We start from the raw sequence: 17,868 nt of genomic DNA on the forward strand, positions 1-17,868 counted from the left end.
GGGGCACCTGTGGGCACCAGGTGGGGAGCTATATGCGGCGCGCGCAGCGCGCCACAGCAAAAATGGGCGTGGCCATGAGGTGAGTGGGCGTGGCCACGGGTGGGGCCAAATGTGCATGAACTTAGCAGCGGTGTAAGCTACAGATAACGGGCCTGCCCATCGAAATATTGGATAGAGCCCCCTGTCCTTTTATATAATTTACAATCAGTATAGGCATAGATCAAAGATGTATACGCACATACAATTTTGATTGGTCAATCACTGACCCCCAATTTTACCACCCCCGTGCAGTAAGTGGTCCAACAGACAATGAATTTTATGAACAGAGCTAAAATTGGCTAATCAAAATTGTATGTGTGTACCAGGCTTTACAGCTAATACTGTTCATACTGAAAGTAGCAGGGATCAGCATACAATATAGCTGGTTTACAATCAGTAAAGGCACAGAGTAACATCTTACACTGTACACACTGGAGGTAAATCAGCACACACACGCTGTACCGAAAAATGGGTGGGCCATGGACCAGAATATAGGTGTGGTAACAAGACAAGACAAATAACATTTATATTGTGCTTTTCTCCTTGCGGACTCAAAGCGCCAGAGCAGAGCAGCAGCCACTAGGGCGCGCTCTATTGGCAGTAGCAGTGTAAGGGAGACTTGCCAAAGGTCTCCTACTGAATTAGTGCTGGCTTACTGAACAGGCAGAGCCGAGATTCGAACCCTGGTCTCCTGTGTCAGAGGCAGAGCCCTTAACCATTACACCATCAGCCAACTGCTGTAACGGGTGGAGACAAATTTACATGAACCTAGCAATGGTGGGACATTAGATTATGACAGTGGTGGCGAACCTTTTGGAGGCCGAGTGCCCAAACTGCAACCCAAAAGTCACTTATCTATCGCAAAGTGGCAACAGCAATTTAAACTAAATACTGTACAAACGTTTTAACTCATACATGAACATTATGGAAAATCCAAGTTGAAAATAAACTGTGAAGATAAACAATTTTATCCATCCTACTCCAGAAAAATGTATTCAATTTTTTAGAACCTTCCAGTTTTATTTTCTGTTTTAAAAAGCTAAAAAAGTAGGTTTAATGCTATTGTCTCATATGATAAGGATTCAGCTTTTCCCATAGTCTCGCAGTTAGCAATCATGTGACCCCCAACAAGACAAATTCAGCAATCATGAGGCCCCCAACAAATCATGAGGCCCCCAACAAGACCAATTCAGCAATCATGAGGCCTCCAACAAATCATGAGACCCCCAACAAGACAAATTCAGCAATCATGAGGCCCCCAACAAATCATGAGGCCCCCAACAAGACAAATTCAGCAATCTTGAGGCCCCCAACAAATCATAAGGCTCCCAACAAGACAAATTCAGCAGTCATGAGGCACATAAATAGACAGCATTTCACATAAATAGGCAGAATGCCCCCTTAATATGGTAGCCCCCCCAAGTTAGGTAGTGAGTGACAGGGACCCCCAGGTTAGCTAGTGAGTGACAGGCGCCTCCAGTTAGGTAGTGAGTGACAGGGACCCCGATAGTGAGTGACAGGGAGCCCCTTTAGGTAGTGAGTAAGTGCCAGGGAGCCCCTTTGGGTAGTGAGTGCCAGGGAGCCCCTTTAGGCAGTGAGTGAGTGACAGGGAGGCCCCTTTAGGTAGTGAGTGAGTGACAGGGAGCCCCTTTAGGTAGTGAGTGAGTGACAGGGAGGCTTCATTAGGCAGTGAGTGAGTGCCAGGGAGCCCCTTTAGGTAGTGATTAAGTGACAGGGAGCCCCTTTAGGCAGTGAGTGACAAGGAGGCCCCTTTAGGTAGTGAGTGAGTGACAGGGAGGCCCCATTAGGCAGTGAGTGAGTGCCAGGGAGCCCCTTTAGGTAGTAAGTGAGTGACAATGAGCCCCTTTAGACAGTGAGTGAGTGCCAGGGAGCCCCTTTAGGTAGTGAGTGAGTGACAGGGAGGCCCTTTAGGTAGTGAGTGACAGGGAGCCCCTTTAGGTAGTGAGTGAGTGACAGGGAGGCCCTTTAGGTAGTGAGTGAGTGACAGGGAGGCCCTTTAGGTGGTGAGTGAGTGACAGGGAGCCCCTTTAGGTAGTGAGTGAGTGACAGGGAGGCCCCATTAGGCAGTGAGTGAGTGACAGGGAGTCCCTTTAGGGAGTGAGTGACAGGGAGCCCCTTTAGGTAGTGAGTGAGTGGCAGGGAGGCCCTTTAGGTAGTGAGTGAGTGGCAGGGAGGCCCTTTAGGTAGTGAGTGAGTGACAGGGAGCCCCTTTAGGTAGTGAGTGAGTGACAGGGAGGCCCCATTAGGCAGTGAGTGAGTGACAGGGAGCCCCTTTAGGCAGTGAGTGAGTGACAGGGAGCCCCTTTAGGAAGTGAGTGCCAGGGAGCCCCTTTAGGTAGTGAGTGAGTGACAGGGAGCCCCTTTAGGTAGTGACTGAGTGACAGGGAGGCCCTTTAGGTAGTGAGTGAGTGACAGGGAGACCCTTTAGGTAGTGAGTGAGTGACAGGGAGGCCCTTTAGGTAGTGAGTGAGTGACAGGGAGGCCCCATTAGGCAGTGAGTGAGTGACAGGGAGCCCCTTTAGGCAGTGAGTGAGTGACAGGGAGGCCCTTTAGGTAGTGAGTGAGTGACAGGGAGGCCCCCCCCTCTAGCCGCCGCCGCTCCCCCCTCACCTGGCAGTGTATTCAGACCTCAGGATCAGCAGCGACCCGACCAGTACTAGCGGGCGCCGGACGCACCCGCTTGATATGCGGAAGTGATGTAACTTCCGCATATCAGTGCGGGCGCTGGGTCCTAGCGCCCGTACGATTGGTCGCCGGCTCGCCGCCTGATCCTGAGGTTTGAGTGACGCGGCGGCGGCGGCTGGAGGGAGCCGCTGACAGAGCAGGGCAGCGGCGGCCGGGAGATCCGTGGCACCCTAGGACAGATTGGGGGCACGTGCCCCCCCAAAATAGGGCTAGCGACCCCCCTGCCTGTGGGCCACAGGAAATCATAGCAGCATGCCATACCGCATATATATATATATATATATATATATATATATATATATATATATATATTGCTCAGTGTTCAGAGGCCACATACCTTGAACTCACAAAATGCCACAGAAGTAGTTGACTGGCCTACACAGCAACACACAACATCTACTGCTGCTTTTGCTAGGAACCTTGCCACAACATCCTCATCCGATATGGGCACTCCACAATGTAATTGAACTATCTCAACCCAATCATAGGGGCTGGAAAACCGCGATCACCTGCTCTCCCACGAACGTGCTCACAAGCACAGCGACCGCCGCCACTACACAAACATTTCCACAGAGAGGACTAACATTTACATCCTGGAGGTGTCAACTAATAAAAACAATAATTCACTCACCTGATGTTATCACTTAAGCTCTTTGCAGTTGTTTGTGGTGTGGTAAATGTGGCGTTTTGTCTGTCGGTATGAACCGGTCCTAACCCTTACACTACCTGATTACACGTACACACATTTTAAAGCACTTTATTCCACTAATTTAGGAATGTAAAAAAAATATACTTACCCGGGGCTTCCTCCAGCCCCTGTCAGCCGTCCTGTGCCCTCGCCACAGCTCCTCTTCCCACTGGTGGCCCAGAACTACTGCGCCTGAACAGTCCGCCTGAGATGACGTCAGCGTCACCGCAATCGGCTTTCGTTTGCAATTGGCACTGACGAGGTTGGCATATTGCATCGGAGGGGATCCCGGGCCACCGGCGGGAAGCAGAGCTGCGGCGAGGACATAGGGTGGCTGACAGAGGCTAGAGGAAGTCCCGGGGTTTTTTTTTTTTATACTCCTTGGATATTACCCTTAACCCCCCTGGCATTATGATTATTTCCAGATTTATGGTCTAAAAGCCGTTCAATTTTTTTTCACAAACTTTTGAACCCTAAAAACAAGAAAACAAATATACCACAAAAAGATCTGCAAAAGCTCCTGCATATAACTCACTCGGGCACGTGATTAGAGCTCTGAGCTGCGGATTTCCGTCCCGAGCCTGAATCGGGGTTATGCTAAGGAGGTTAAGGTGTGGGCAAGCCTGATGCCTGGAGGTGAATAAACTTGTGAAGAGGGGTAGCTGAACAGGAGCGATGGGAGAAGTGGATGGACCTGGCAACTGCGTTCATAACGGATTGCAGTGGTTGGAGTCTAGTCTCAGGAAGTCCAGAAGGGAGGGTGTGGCAGCAGTCCAGATGAGAGATGACCAGATTATGCACCAGGAGTTTGGGGCTAGGAACATCAATATCTAACTTTCACTGCACTTTATTTTGATTATTCTAGGAAAAATATGGACATGCAAAAGTAGGCAATTGCGTAAATCTGGCACTGGGAAGTGGTGCTTTTACCAGTGAAAAAAACAACTAAATAAATTATCATGCTGCATCTTTCTATTGTTGTATGGCAGTGATTTACCAGCAAATCCCAGAGAGAAAGGCTTGAGGCTTGATTATGTTTAGGTGACTGCTTACCACTTGTCTACATGTTATAACAGGATGATGGTGTAAATATAGCACATGTAAGTTACATGTTGTTGTATGTGTTCCCTAAATAACAATTTTCTATAAAAATCTGAATCATAATCAATGAAATATTCGCATAACAAGTTGAACTGTATGGCATTGCTATGAATTCCCTGTGTCCTAACGCACTCTTGTTCTGTTGTTGCAGGTACAAAGTAACACAGTCGGAGTTATTCGCTCTGTTGTGTCGGCTTGCGGATGAGCTCTTGTTCCGTCAGATCACATGGGTGAAGAAGTTGCCGTTTTTCTGTGATCTCTCCATTAAAGATTACACGTGCCTACTGAGTACAACATGGCAAGAGTTAATACTACTGTCTTCGATGACCACTTACAGCAAGCAGATCTTTGGGGACTTGGCCAACGTCACCTCTAAATACGCACCTTCTGAGGATGAGCTGCATAGGTCAGTGAGCATAGAACAGTACTGTTATTATGAAAATGTCTATGTGAATCCGCATATTCGATTGCTTATAGGGTGTAATAGCAACTGTTTGACAAGGGTAATATTGTGAAGTTGAGAAGTGAAAGGATTATTTTGTAAATGACATTACTGTTTTGTTTAGTAACCAATGTTGTAAATGATCTAAACTGAAAATTCTTCCCTCAGTAGTTTGAATATGGCCTCTGAGGTGAAGTGAGGTGGCCACACACCATACAATTTTTTTAAATATCTGTTCAATTCAAGAATAGCCATTAGTTTTTCTGACTGATTGTAACAATTCAAAAATCTGACCAATGTACCACACACCAATGCTAAATTTTTCCCAAATCATTAATAAAATAATTGAAAGCTAAGAAAAAATTGTAATAATCAATAAAGCGGGAAGTGGGATATCAAAAAACAGGATTTACAATGCCCATAACTATTGTTAAAAGAAATACACAAAAAAAACGACTATTAAATGCCAAAGTCATATCAAAATTTATTAGGAAAATCGTATAGATATTATCATTAAAAATCACATGGGATGGCCACCCTGTCCAAACTCATCCGCTCCAACACACACAGTCCACAAACACCCGCCGGCATCTAAACCTAACAATGGACCAAAAGTGAATGATGGTAACAGCAAGGGTCACACTGGCAATATCACGTGGTTGTAATCATATAGAACTAGCAGTCTATTAAAAATCATTTAGCATGGAGCAGTGGAAGGGCTTGCATTAATGGAATGTATGTGCACATAGCCAAGCCGAGGACAAGCACATAAAGCAACAGTCAGTAGCAGCATGCATACGCATCACAGGGCTTTAGCCTCACAGTAGCAGCACACTGTGTAGATCAGCTTTATCTCACCATTTCCATGAAAACAGGATGCATGTCCCATGATAGTCCAATCTCACCACAAGATTGCATTGATAAATGCACTAGAGTCTGTGGCATTCAATGTCCATGTGCTGTTGGCTGTCCAGCGTGGAAGCCAGGGGGACTACAGGTCCAAGCAGAGGCTAACGCGGCCGGCCTGACCGGACAGCGTGCACGGCGGTGGGCCCTTTCACAGACCTGTAGCGGGCGGTGGAGAGGAGGTCGGGACGGCGTGGCGTCCCATGCAGGAGGCGTGCGGCTCCGCCGACATTTTGCCTCAGAAAAAAATGATTAGAACTGTACATCAAGTAAGTGACAATCCATCACACACCATGCAATTCTTAATAAAGTTGTTATGAAATTTCCAACATGTCCAATCTCAAAAAATTAAAAAAAAAAAAGGGAAATTTGATCGATTGTGGATGAGGCTCTTTTGCATCTCAGATGGTAAAGTTGCCCATTCTTCCTTCATTCTTGGGCTGTCTTGCATGAACTGCACGTTTCAGGTCTCTTCAGAGTGGCTCAATGATATTGAGATCAGGAGACTGAGATGGCTACTCCAGGACCTTCACTCTGTTTTGCTGTAGCCAATGACAATAACTTGGCCCCTATGATTTGGTTCATTGCCATGTTGAAATGTCCAAGCATGCTCAGCTTCCTGGCTGATGAGTGAATATTTTCCTCCAGTATTTTTGATAACTTACAGCATTCATATTCGCCATCAATTCTCACAAAAATTTCCTGTGTCTTTGCAGCTCACGCATCCCCAAAACATCAACAATCCACCTCTATGTTTCACAGTAGGTGTACCTCTCATCATAGGCCTTTTTGACTCCTCTTCAAATGTAGCGTTTATGTTTATGGCCAAAATGTTACATTTTAGTCTCATTACTTCAAGTGACTTTGTGCCAGAAGGTTTGAGGCTTGTCTCTGTGCAGCTTGGCATATTGTAAGCAGGATGCTTTGTGGCATTTGCATCATAATGGCTTTCTTCTGGCAAACGTATACAGCCCATCATTCTTCAAGTGCCTCCTTATTGTGCATCTTGAAACTGTCACACCACATTTTTTCAGGTAGTCCTGTATTTCACCTGAAGTTATTTGTGGGTTTTTCTTTGAATCCCAAAAATGTTTCTGGCTATTGCAGCTGAACTCACAGTTGGTCTAGACTCTACCTAAACGTGATTTGGCTTTAACAGAACCCATCATTTTCCTCTTCTCAAAGTGGATCCGAGACAAACTTTTGCTGCTTTTATTTTTCTGCCCCTTACATATAGTTTATTTTTTTATTTATTACCTAATTACATCTAAATGAATGTATCCATGTCCCCAGCTCCTCCAGCGCCTAGGCATTTTGAGTGCCATGCTGAAAGTGCTCGTGGGAGCTCAGCCTTGGGAGGAGGCTGAAGCATGCATGTGATTTCAGAGGCAAGGAGGAGGAGAAGGGAGAGGAGTTTTAACAGGCTGCGGGGTGGAGATGCAGAGCAGCTTGCCTGTGTAATGATAAGCAAACCATCTAAACTTTAGATGAGATATATAGACAAGTTACTTGATATAGTTCATTTTTCATCTCAGATCCGCTTTAATTAGAATTTGAACACTGCTGATTGGCATTCTCAATTCATTGTATATTTTCTTATATCCCTTTCCTGTTTTATAGACTACCTTTTCCCACACATCTTTGACATTTCTTTTTGCTTTCCCCATGACCTAGAATCTCAAAAAAATCAGTGCAGCACTGGATAAAAGATGCAAGGGTCCGTCATAAACAACCATAAGGGAAGCCAGAGGCATATTTGTCAGGGTGCACATAGCACACCTGCCATAGGCGCCCCTTGTTACTCACCTGGGTTTGGGGCGCATCTGTGTGCTGCATAATCACGCCCCTCCCTAAGGTTTTTGGTATTTGATTTCATGCTTCCTGCCAGGAGCATGCCCGGCGCCCAGCTTGCAATAGTTGGAGGAGACAGGAGAGGACTGTGTGCAGTCATGTCAGGGTGCCAGCGTCCTGTTCCTCCAAGCTTGTCTTAGCTGCCCTGGCAACGTGGTGGCACTCGTATCCCCCTACTGAGTCCTGATTGGCCAGTGGCCAATAGAGCCGCTGGGGCTGATGAGTGCAGGAAGGGATTTGAGTGTGACGTGCATGTGTAGCTGCTGCGGACGGACAGTGTGAGTGCAAATAGACCAGCCCAACAAATTGCCCTGCAAAGACCCCAGCCAGCTCAGCAAAGCCCCCACCAAATCGCCCAGCAAAGCCCCCAGCCCAGCAAAGCCCCCTGCAAATCGCTCAGCCCAGCAAATTGCCCTGCAAAGCCTCAAGCCTGACCTGCAAAGCCACCTGCAAATCTCCAAGCCCAGCAAATCGCTAAGCAAAGCCCCCAGCCCAGCAAATCACCCTGCGAAGCCCCCAACCAGCCTAGCAAAGCCTGCTGCAAATTACACAGCCCAGCAAATAGCCCTGCAAAGCCCCCAGCCAGCCCAGCAAAGCCTCCTGCAAATCAGGCAGCCCAGCAAATCGCACTGCAAAGCCCCCAGCAAAGCCCCCTGCAAATCTCCAAGCCCAGCAAATCGCCCTGCAAAGCCCCCAGCCAGCCCAGCAAAGCCCCCAGCAAATCACCCTGCAAAGCCCCAAGCCAGCCCAGCAAAGCCCCCAGCAAATCACCCTGCAAAGCCCCAAGCCAGCCCAGCAAAGCCCCCAGCAAATCACCCTGCAAAGCCCCAAGCCAGCCCAGCAAAGCAAACAGCTCACAGCAAAGCCCCCGGCCCTCCCCAGCGCCAAGCAAATTACCCAGCAAAGCCCCAGCCTAGCACCCAACAAATCGCTCAGAAAAGCCCCCAGCACCCAACAAAGCATGCAGAACCATGCAAAGCTCCAGCCCTCCTCAGCCCAGAACCCAGGCAATACCCAGCAAAGCCAGCACCCAGCATAGCCCTCCCCAACCAGTAACCAGTCCTCCCCAGGCAGATTTGGCTGCCTATTACTGATATATTTGGGCATATGGCTACTTAATTCTGTTTTCTGGGAAACATAGCTACTTAATTTATGTATACAGGGCGCACTTGGCTACTTAATTTGTTAATTGTAAGGCATCCGGCTGCTTAATTATTTTATCTGGAGGTGTGTGATTACTTAATATTTTTATTTAGGGGCATGTGACTACTTGATGAATTAACAGGAGGCATGTGACTATTTGATTATTTTATCTGGAGACATGGATAGAGATGGCCTGAACCTCCGATTTTCGGTTCGTGAACCGGGTTTGCAAACTTCCGCGAAAAGTTCGGTTCGTGCAAACTTTCGCGAACCACAATAGACTTAAATGGGGAGGCGAACTTTGAAAACTAGAAACACTTATGCTGGCCACAAAAGTGATGGAAAAGATGTTTCAAGGGATCTAACACCTGGAGGGGGGCATGGCAGAGTGGGATAGACACCAAAAGTCCCGGGTAAAAATCTGGATTTGACGCAAAGCAGCGTTTTAAGGGCAGAAATCACATTGAATGCTAAATAATTGCAGGCCTAAAGTGCTTTAAAACATCTTGCATGTGTATACATCAATCAGGGAGTGTAATTAGAGTACTGACACACCAAACTCACTGTGTAACGCACTGCAAACAGCTGTTTGCGTAGTGACGGCCGTGCTGGACTGGTGCGCACCATGGCAAGAGTGCAGGCCGCAGCAGTTTTCAAGCCCATATGGTCGCCGTGCTGTGGTAGCTCAATGATAGAACAACAGTGACTGGCCAGCTGATCAAATTTGGTCTGTCCACAATGAAGCAATGACCTTATTATCTTCTTGTATGTAGGTAGGCATATGTAGGTGCCCCAGTATAGGTAGGTGTCCCATTATAGGTAGATAGGCATAGGTAGGTGCCCCAGTAGTTAGCTAGGCATAGGTAGGAGTCCCAGTAGTAGGTAGGCATAGGTAGTTGTCCCAGTATAGGTAGGTAGGCATAGGTAGTTGTCCCAGTATAGGTAGATAGGCATAGGTAGGTGTCCCAGTATAGGTAGATAGGCATAGGTAGGTGCCCCAGTAGTTGGCTAGGCATAGGTAGGAGTCCCAGTATACGTAGGTAGGCATAGTTAGGTGCCCCAGTAGTTAGCTAGGCATAGGTAGGAGTCCCAGTATAGGTAGGTAGGCATAGGTAGGTGCCTCAGTAGTTAGCTAGGCATAGGTAGGAGTCCCAGTAGTTAGCTAGGCATCGGTAGGAGTCCCAGTATAGGTAGGTAGGCATAGGTAGGAGTCCCAGTATAGGTAGGTAGGCATAGGTAGGTGCCCCATTAGTTAGCTAGGCATAGGTAGGAGTCCCAGTTCAGTTTAGGTAGGTAGGCATAGGTAGGTGTCCCAGTAGTTAGCTAGGCATAGGTAGGAGACCCAGTATAGGTTGGTAGGCATAGGTAGGTGCCCTAGTATAGGTAGGTAGGTAGGCATAGGTAGGTGTCCCCGTATAGGTAAGTAGGTGCCCCAGTAGTTATGTAGGCATAGGTAGGTGTCCCAGTATAGATAGGCAGGGCCTGACTGGCACAGTAATAGCAAGTTCCAGCTGCAACAAATAGAGCTGTATAATGCAGTGTTAGTGGGCAACACAAAGAAAAAAAAACACATCAGGAGAGCATTAGCTCTCAAAAGAGCTGTTGAGGGGTGTTATTTTAGCAATAACAATCAGCCAGGAGCAAGCTAACAAGCCTACAAGAGCCTAACTAATCTTTCCCTATGAGAGTCTGCCAGCAGCTGTCCCTTTACTAATTACTGCAGGTACACGAGTGAGTGTAATGGCCAGCGCTGTCTGCCTTTTATAAGGGGGGGAGTGGCCAGGAGAGAGTGTAGCCTAATTGGCTACAATGTGCCTGCTGACTGTGATGTGAAGGGTCAAAGTTGACCCTAATGGTGCACTATGGGGGCGAACCGAACTTCCGGAAAAGTTTGCGTTACATGGCGAACGCAAACCATTGGAAGTTCGCCTGGAACCGTTCGCTGGCGAACTGTTTGGGCCATCTCTAGACATGGATCGATTTGATTATTTTATCTGGAAGCATGTGATTTCTTTCTTGTTTTATCTGGAAGCATGTAACTATTTCATTTTGAGGCACATGGGTACTTAATTCTAATATCTAGGGAAACATCGCTACTCAATTTGTGCTGAGTCAAAAGGGGAAGGTTAGGACCAGTGTGGGAGGTTACATTAGTGTTAAGTGTTAAAACGGGAGAAGGTTAGTGTTAGAATAAAGTGAAGAGAGGGAATAGGAAGAGAGATTTCTGAGAAAGTAACCAACAGTATCCTGCGCCAAAAAACAGACTACAATAACAAATGTACACGAGAAAGGATGCTGTGCTAACAGGGTAGGGGCGATCAAGGCAGGGGGCGCAATGTTAGTGTTTGCCATGGCCCAATATTACCTATATATATCTCTGGGGGGAGCCAAAGTTACTACCTTGCCTAGGGTCCCATTTCATATTAATCCATCTCTTGTCCTCTCCGTCCTATGCTGTGTACTGTATAATATAATACAAAGATATGGTGCAATCTGCCATCTTTTAATACACATTTACTTAATAGTTAATATTTTTTTCAGTTATTAGTGGAATAATGGCTCTTATAGTACTTCTCTGCTTTTGACATTACATCTCAGTAGGGGAATTGCGACCCAATACACAATAACGGCTGATTTTAACACTCCAGCCTGCATTGTTGGATGTGAAGTCTGATTACTAAACTATAGGCTTACAAAAGAATATTTTGTCCTGGCATATGCTATAACTGTTAAGCAAAATGCATAGATGGCTTGGCTCATGCTGAAGTAACAGCCGTGCCATGTTACCCTCCATGTTACCTTAGTCATATCCCTAAAGTTCAGATATCCCATTAATGTACGGTAATTTTACTGCAATGATCTTTTGACTTTTATGCTATAAATTAACAGAAATGAGCCAGGGGTCTTTGTATTACAAGTATTAGCCTGTCACTAAATCTACTCTTATCTGCTTTCCAGGGTATGTAATATGGAAACTGATTTATGATGTGTGTTTTTTCATAATCGGGGCCTTATCAGGCGCCAGATTACACTGTGATTTAAGGCTGGTTCACGCACAGCTGCACCAGCCTCTGGCCAGCCTTAGAACACCACTAACAAGCTTCTACACCCACCAGATAGCTGAATCCCTTATTCATGATGCCTCTGCTACTCCTCCGCCCCATCGCTCCAAGAAAACACCTCCATTTCTTGGTGGCACCACTTATAAGACAAGAAAGTTCTGCTTGTAGTAAAGCTTATAAAACCTGCTGGTAACTGCCACCCCTAGAGAAATAGTTCACTAATGCTGTGATTTGTGGTTTCCAATCAGCTGTGGGCTCAGAGGAAGAATGAGAACTTCCAATTGCAGTTGTATGTTATCTACATAATGGGAAAGTTCATCTTCTGCATTCTAGCAAAATACAGACAGGCAGCCATCTATGTACTCACATATTTTTATTTATACCATTCTAAATCACATGTATAATTTAGATTTTGCACAGCTCTTTACACAGTCATTTTTCATTGTTGTCCATGGATAACGTGCAGCATTTCTGAGAGACAACCCGGCCTCAAGCAATGCAGATTTATGGATGACTACAAGAAATGTTATCCTTCGTCTCTTCAAAGAGACTACTGTGTTACTGTAAGCTGAAGAACTACCAGAGAAAGCCAGAAAAATAATGGAAATGTTTGTTGACGGTGGAGAATTTCCCAGTGTTGTTTGGAATACATTCATCATTAGGACGCACTTTATGTGGGATTGCAACATCTGGTAATTCCACGGGCTTTGCACCTGCAGTCCGCTTCAAAGAATCTCATCACTTTGTATTATTTTGTTGGTTGAAGAAGCAAAGTTTTATTTTAAACGTTGATAGCAGCAAGGGAGAGAACACAGCTTTATCTGCCTCCTGTGCAAATATAAATTGTACAAAAATAGGAGTATTCCTATGAAAATGCTTAACTTGCCACCACTGATCTATCTGATACTACTTTACGCTGTAGGAAAAAATGATTTTTGCTTGATTGTGTAAAAACATATTCTTTAAAGCGACACTTTGGGAAAAAATAAATATATAATTGTAGCTGAGGAACCAAATGTTAATTTTTTTTTGGTTGAAAAAAAGTAGCTAAAAGTATAATGTACATTTTGATCACATGGCCAGAAGCAACAAAATTAAGTTTATTCCAGGTTTTGGGTTTGGATTTGCTGCTTCAATGACATCATTATGTGGTTCAGACTGTAAGTGGGAGGGCACAGACTGAATGCTCTGATAAGACTTCATCCCATAGCAGTAAAAGTCTCTAATGTAGGAAATAAGCTGCGTCTTTTGATCTGGTACTTGATTTATTTGGCATCAGCTAGTCAAGGAGCTTAAACATGGTCTGTTTAGTTAGACTTGTAAGGATTGCTCTGCTTTAGTATAAAAAAAATATAATGTATGCATCATTACACATAGCATTTTGTAACTAAATACTATTAAATATTAGCTTGCAACTATAAAGGTTGATTCACTAATGGTATTGCGCTCACACAGCACGAGTTAATTTTAGCGCACGCGCTATGCATGGTTCTGGCAGCATAGCGTGAAACTCTTAAGTTCCATGTGATCCTTCTAAGTACCACATGATCAGAGCCGGGACAAGGTCCTCCAGCACCCAAGGCTGAGACACCAAAGTGCGCCCCTCAAACTCTCCCACTCCAGCTGTCACACACTGATCGCTATTAGACTAAGAGGTGCCCCAGCGCCCCCAACACCTTCATCTCTAGTTATCTGGCTTGCATTCACTGCCATGTATCCCCCTTTCTCTCTCTGCTTCAAACACAATAGAGGAATGATAACGGAGTGAGTTGTGCGCCCCCTCCTGCACTGGAGCCTCTCTTGCCTCTGCCTCAGCCTCAGCCTGGCCCAGCTTGTGATGTATTTGTAGCGCAAACGCGATACTTCACTAGCGTGGCCGATACTACGTCAGGGTTAGGCATCAGTCGAGTGAGGCTTCCGTGGGAGAATACAGTTAGGTTTAGTGATAGTAATGTATTGGTAAAATGTACTGATATTTTACTATTGGAATTAGTACTAGACAATAGTAGAATATTGATTATTTTACCAATATTCTACTAGTAGTTATGACTCTGGTACCCATTTTGCATGTACGTGCATGGAGTAGCTGACAGGTGGTGAATTCAGAGGCCTAAATGTTGCCACAGAAGCTGCAATTTAGTCTGCAGGGAAGGTCAGCTACCACCATACATCTGACCTATGTGAAGCATAGACACTAGATATTGCACAGAAATGTCTACTGAAACAGAGAATTTCAGCCATTTTGACATACAGTACTTCAGCCAGCAGTGTTTTTCATGCAATGGTTAATGGGGTATACAGGGCTCTGCAGAAAAACACTGTCATCCCTGCTCCCCCCTACATATCAACTGAACCACTTGAGAGACTGTGGCCTAGCTGGTGCCACCAGGGATTGTGTACCTGATATGATGGCGGTTTTTGTGTTGCAAAGGTACACACCATACAACTTATCTTTCCTTTCAATCTGAGAATTACAATCAATTTTCCTAATATATATACTAGCTGACCTAAGCCCATTTCAAAACAGGCTCTAGGTCTGTCTCCGCGCATTTGCCCACCGCGCGCACACGTCAGCCGCTCACGCCCCTGCCGCTCACACACACATGCCCGCCCCTTGGCCCCGTCCTCCCCTGCAAGTCACACGCCACTCCCCCTCGGTGTCTCTGCGTCCCTGCACATGCGCAGACCCTCACACACACACACACACACACACACACACACACACACACACACAACCCCTGGGACGCAGAGACACAGGTTTTATTGTAGAGGATATACATATATACACACACACACATGCCTACCTTTTACTCAATTATGAAAAAAAAAAGATTGAAAACTCTTCAAAAATCGCATGGATTTATAAATTAAGAAAGTGATCCTTCCATACAATTTTCATAAAAATTTATCATAAAAATCAGCAACTCTGCATCAAAATGTATTGAAAAACGTGAAATGTGATCCGGTTTCTCACTCGAATAGAAAAACTTTAACAAATTGGTGTGAAGTTGGATCTTTTTATTGTTAGGTGTGTAGGCCTATAAATAACAGAATAACATTTTTTTTTACAAATGCAAATTTATCTTTTTGCCTGGAATTCAGCTATCATGACTGCAATTCAAAAAGTGAATGTTGCAGGGCAATGTTTTTGGAAAGTGAAAGAAAGTTGAATTGTTCATTAAAGAACAGAGAAGTATCTGTCCTGCTGTAATATATCCCTTACAGAGTTGTTTATATATGTGCGTGTACATTTTTGAAGATTCCTCTGGGTGAGTAGTTCAAGGAAACCGTTGCATTTTTTCTAATTAGATGGATTATGTATAAAGCCAAGCCGGTGCCTCTTCGCTGGTCTGTCAGCAATTCTCTGCATTTCCTGTATTCTCTGCTATCCTGTTCATTTTCACTCCCACCTGAGTGCATGCTGGGCGCTGCCATACAGCTGTGTTGTCTTTTCACCTCATCCTCACACTGGAACAAGTCATTACTGAATGTGATGAAAGAATTCTAACCAGTGGCATATTCATTGCAATGCAGCTGTTTTTATCTTATGGCTCAAGGACAAATTATACTGAAAATGATATCGTACAGGGACAGATGTGTTTAGAAGTAATTGTTACCTATGTAGATCCATGGTTAACAGGTGCATAAAGAGCTGCACACATGACAATTGTTATAATGCATAATGTGATTTTTGTTTTTTTGGTGCTCACATTTCGAGCATTTTTTTGCATTGGCATGGCAAATAATAATGCAGACCTTGGATCAGGTTGAATAGTATGATAGTGTAAGTAATGAGTCCGCTCCTGGAGATTCCATACTTCTCTCTGTAAGGCCTCTCAGCGTCTTTGTGTGGGACTCCTTTTCAATGTAGAATGTCACTCCCTACCCTCATGGTATTCTTAAAGTGTACCTGTACCTTTCTGTCAACAAAGCACAGCCAAACTGCGCAGGACAACATGCTCCTACTTGGTAGCACAGAGCTGCTTGTCTTTTTCCGCTGAGCATGAGTAGCTCTGTGCTACTACGCTGACGTGAGCCGTCACATGCCTGCATATTACGGCAAAGCTTGTTCACACGCAGCCCCATATTTAAGGGCAGGCGGAGCGGGTGACTGCCCTGGTTGCTTTAGGGGGGGAGGCAGTGGAGGGGGAATGCAGGCACAGAGCAGTAACAACTCACCTTCCGGGATCCACATGCTACATCTATCTGATTTCTCCTAGGTGTCCTTTGCATTGCTAACAGCGCCCCCTATGATGACATAACCGTGTATCATCACAGGGGGGGGGGGGGGGCGCTGTTACCAATGCGGTGGGCGCCTAGGAGGAAGAAGACAGGTGTAGCGTGTGGATCCCGGAAGGTGAGTTGTTACTGCTCTGTGCCTGCGCTCCCCCACCACTGCAATTGACATGGCTACCTATACTGAGGGGTACCTATGCTGGGCTGCCTATACTGGGTGCAGCTATGGCTACCTATAATAGAGGCACCTATGCCTACTTAAACTAGGGGCACTTACTCATGGCTACCTATGCCTGGATGCCTATACTGGGGGCACCTATGGCTACCTATACAGGGGGCACCTATGCATGGCTACCTATATTGAGGGCACCTATACCTGGATGCCTATACTGGGGGCACCTATGGCTACCTATACAGGGAGTGCAGAATTATTAGGCAAATGAATATTTTGACCACATCATCCTCTTTATGCATGTTGTCTTACTACAAGCTGTATAGGCTCGAAAGCCTACTACCAATTAAGCATATTAGGTGATGTGCATCTCTGTAATTAGAAGGGGTGTGGTCTAATGACATCAACACCCTATATCGGGTGTGCATAATTATTAGGCAACTTTCTTTCCTTTGGCAAAATGGGTCAAAAGAAAGACTTGACAGGCTCAGAAAAGTCAAAAATAGTGAGATATCTTGCAGAGGGATGCAGCACTCTTAAAATTGCAAAACTTCTGAAGCGTGATCATCGAACAATCAAGCGTTTCATTCAAAATAGTCAACAGGGTCGCAAGAAGCGTGTGGAAAAACCAAGGCACAAAATATCTGCCCATGAACTGAGAAAAGTCAAGCGTGCAGCTGCCAAGATGCCACTTGCCACCAGTTTGGCCATATTTCAGAGCTGCAACATCACTGGAGTGCCCAAAAGCACAAGGTGTGCAATACTCAGAGACATGGCCAAGGTAAGAAAGGCTGAAAGACGACCACCCCTGAACAAGACACACAAGCTGAAACGTCAAGACTGACCAAGGAATATCTCAAGGTTTTATGGACTGATGAAATGAGAGTGAGTCTTGATGGGCCAGATGGATGGGCCCATGGCTGGATTGGTAAAGGGCAGAGAGCTCCAGTCCAACTCAGATGCCAGCAAGGTGGAGGTGGAGTACTGGTTTGGGCTGGTATCATCAAAGATGAGCTTGTGGGGCTTTTTCGGGTTGAGGATGGAGTCAAGCTCAACTCCCAGTCCTACTGCCAGTTTCTGGAAGACACCTTCTTCAAGCAGTGGTACAGGAAGAAGTCTGCATCCTTCAAGAAAAACATGATTTTCATGCAGGACAATGCTCCATCACACGCATGCAAGTACTCCACAGCGTGGCTGGCAAGAAAGGGTATAAAAGAAGAAAAACGAATGACATGGCCTCCTTGTTCACCTGATCTGAACCCCATTGAGAACCTGTGGTCCATCATAAAATGTGAGATTTACAATGAGGGAAAACAGTACACCTCTCTGAACAGTGTCTGGGAGGCTGTGGTTGCTGCTGCACGCAATGTTGATGGTGAACAGATCAAAACACTGACAGAATCCATGGATGGCAGGCTTTTGAGTGTCCTTGCAAAGAAAGGTGGCTATATTGGTCACTGATTTGTTTTTGTTTTGTTTTTGAATGTCAGAAATGTATATTTGTGAATGTTGAGATGTTATA

The 17,868-nt window shown here is 45.5% G+C and overlaps 1 protein-coding gene across 11 annotated transcripts in view; it reads left to right on the plus strand.

The window, feature by feature from the left end:
* NR6A1 (nuclear receptor subfamily 6 group A member 1) overlaps positions 1-17,868 on the plus strand; it is a 592,176-nt gene that overhangs the window by 556,434 nt on the left and 17,874 nt on the right. For all 11 annotated transcript variants that reach the window (XM_068248132.1, XM_068248128.1, XM_068248129.1 and 8 more), the window contains one exon: positions 4,686-4,940. In XM_068248132.1, the coding sequence (XP_068104233.1) occupies positions 4,686-4,940 (255 nt within the window). The remainder of the gene's footprint in view (positions 1-4,685; positions 4,941-17,868) is intronic.

This window comes from Hyperolius riggenbachi, chromosome 8, assembly GCF_040937935.1.
Source record: "Hyperolius riggenbachi isolate aHypRig1 chromosome 8, aHypRig1.pri, whole genome shotgun sequence".
Taxonomy (NCBI): domain Eukaryota; kingdom Metazoa; phylum Chordata; class Amphibia; order Anura; family Hyperoliidae; genus Hyperolius; species Hyperolius riggenbachi.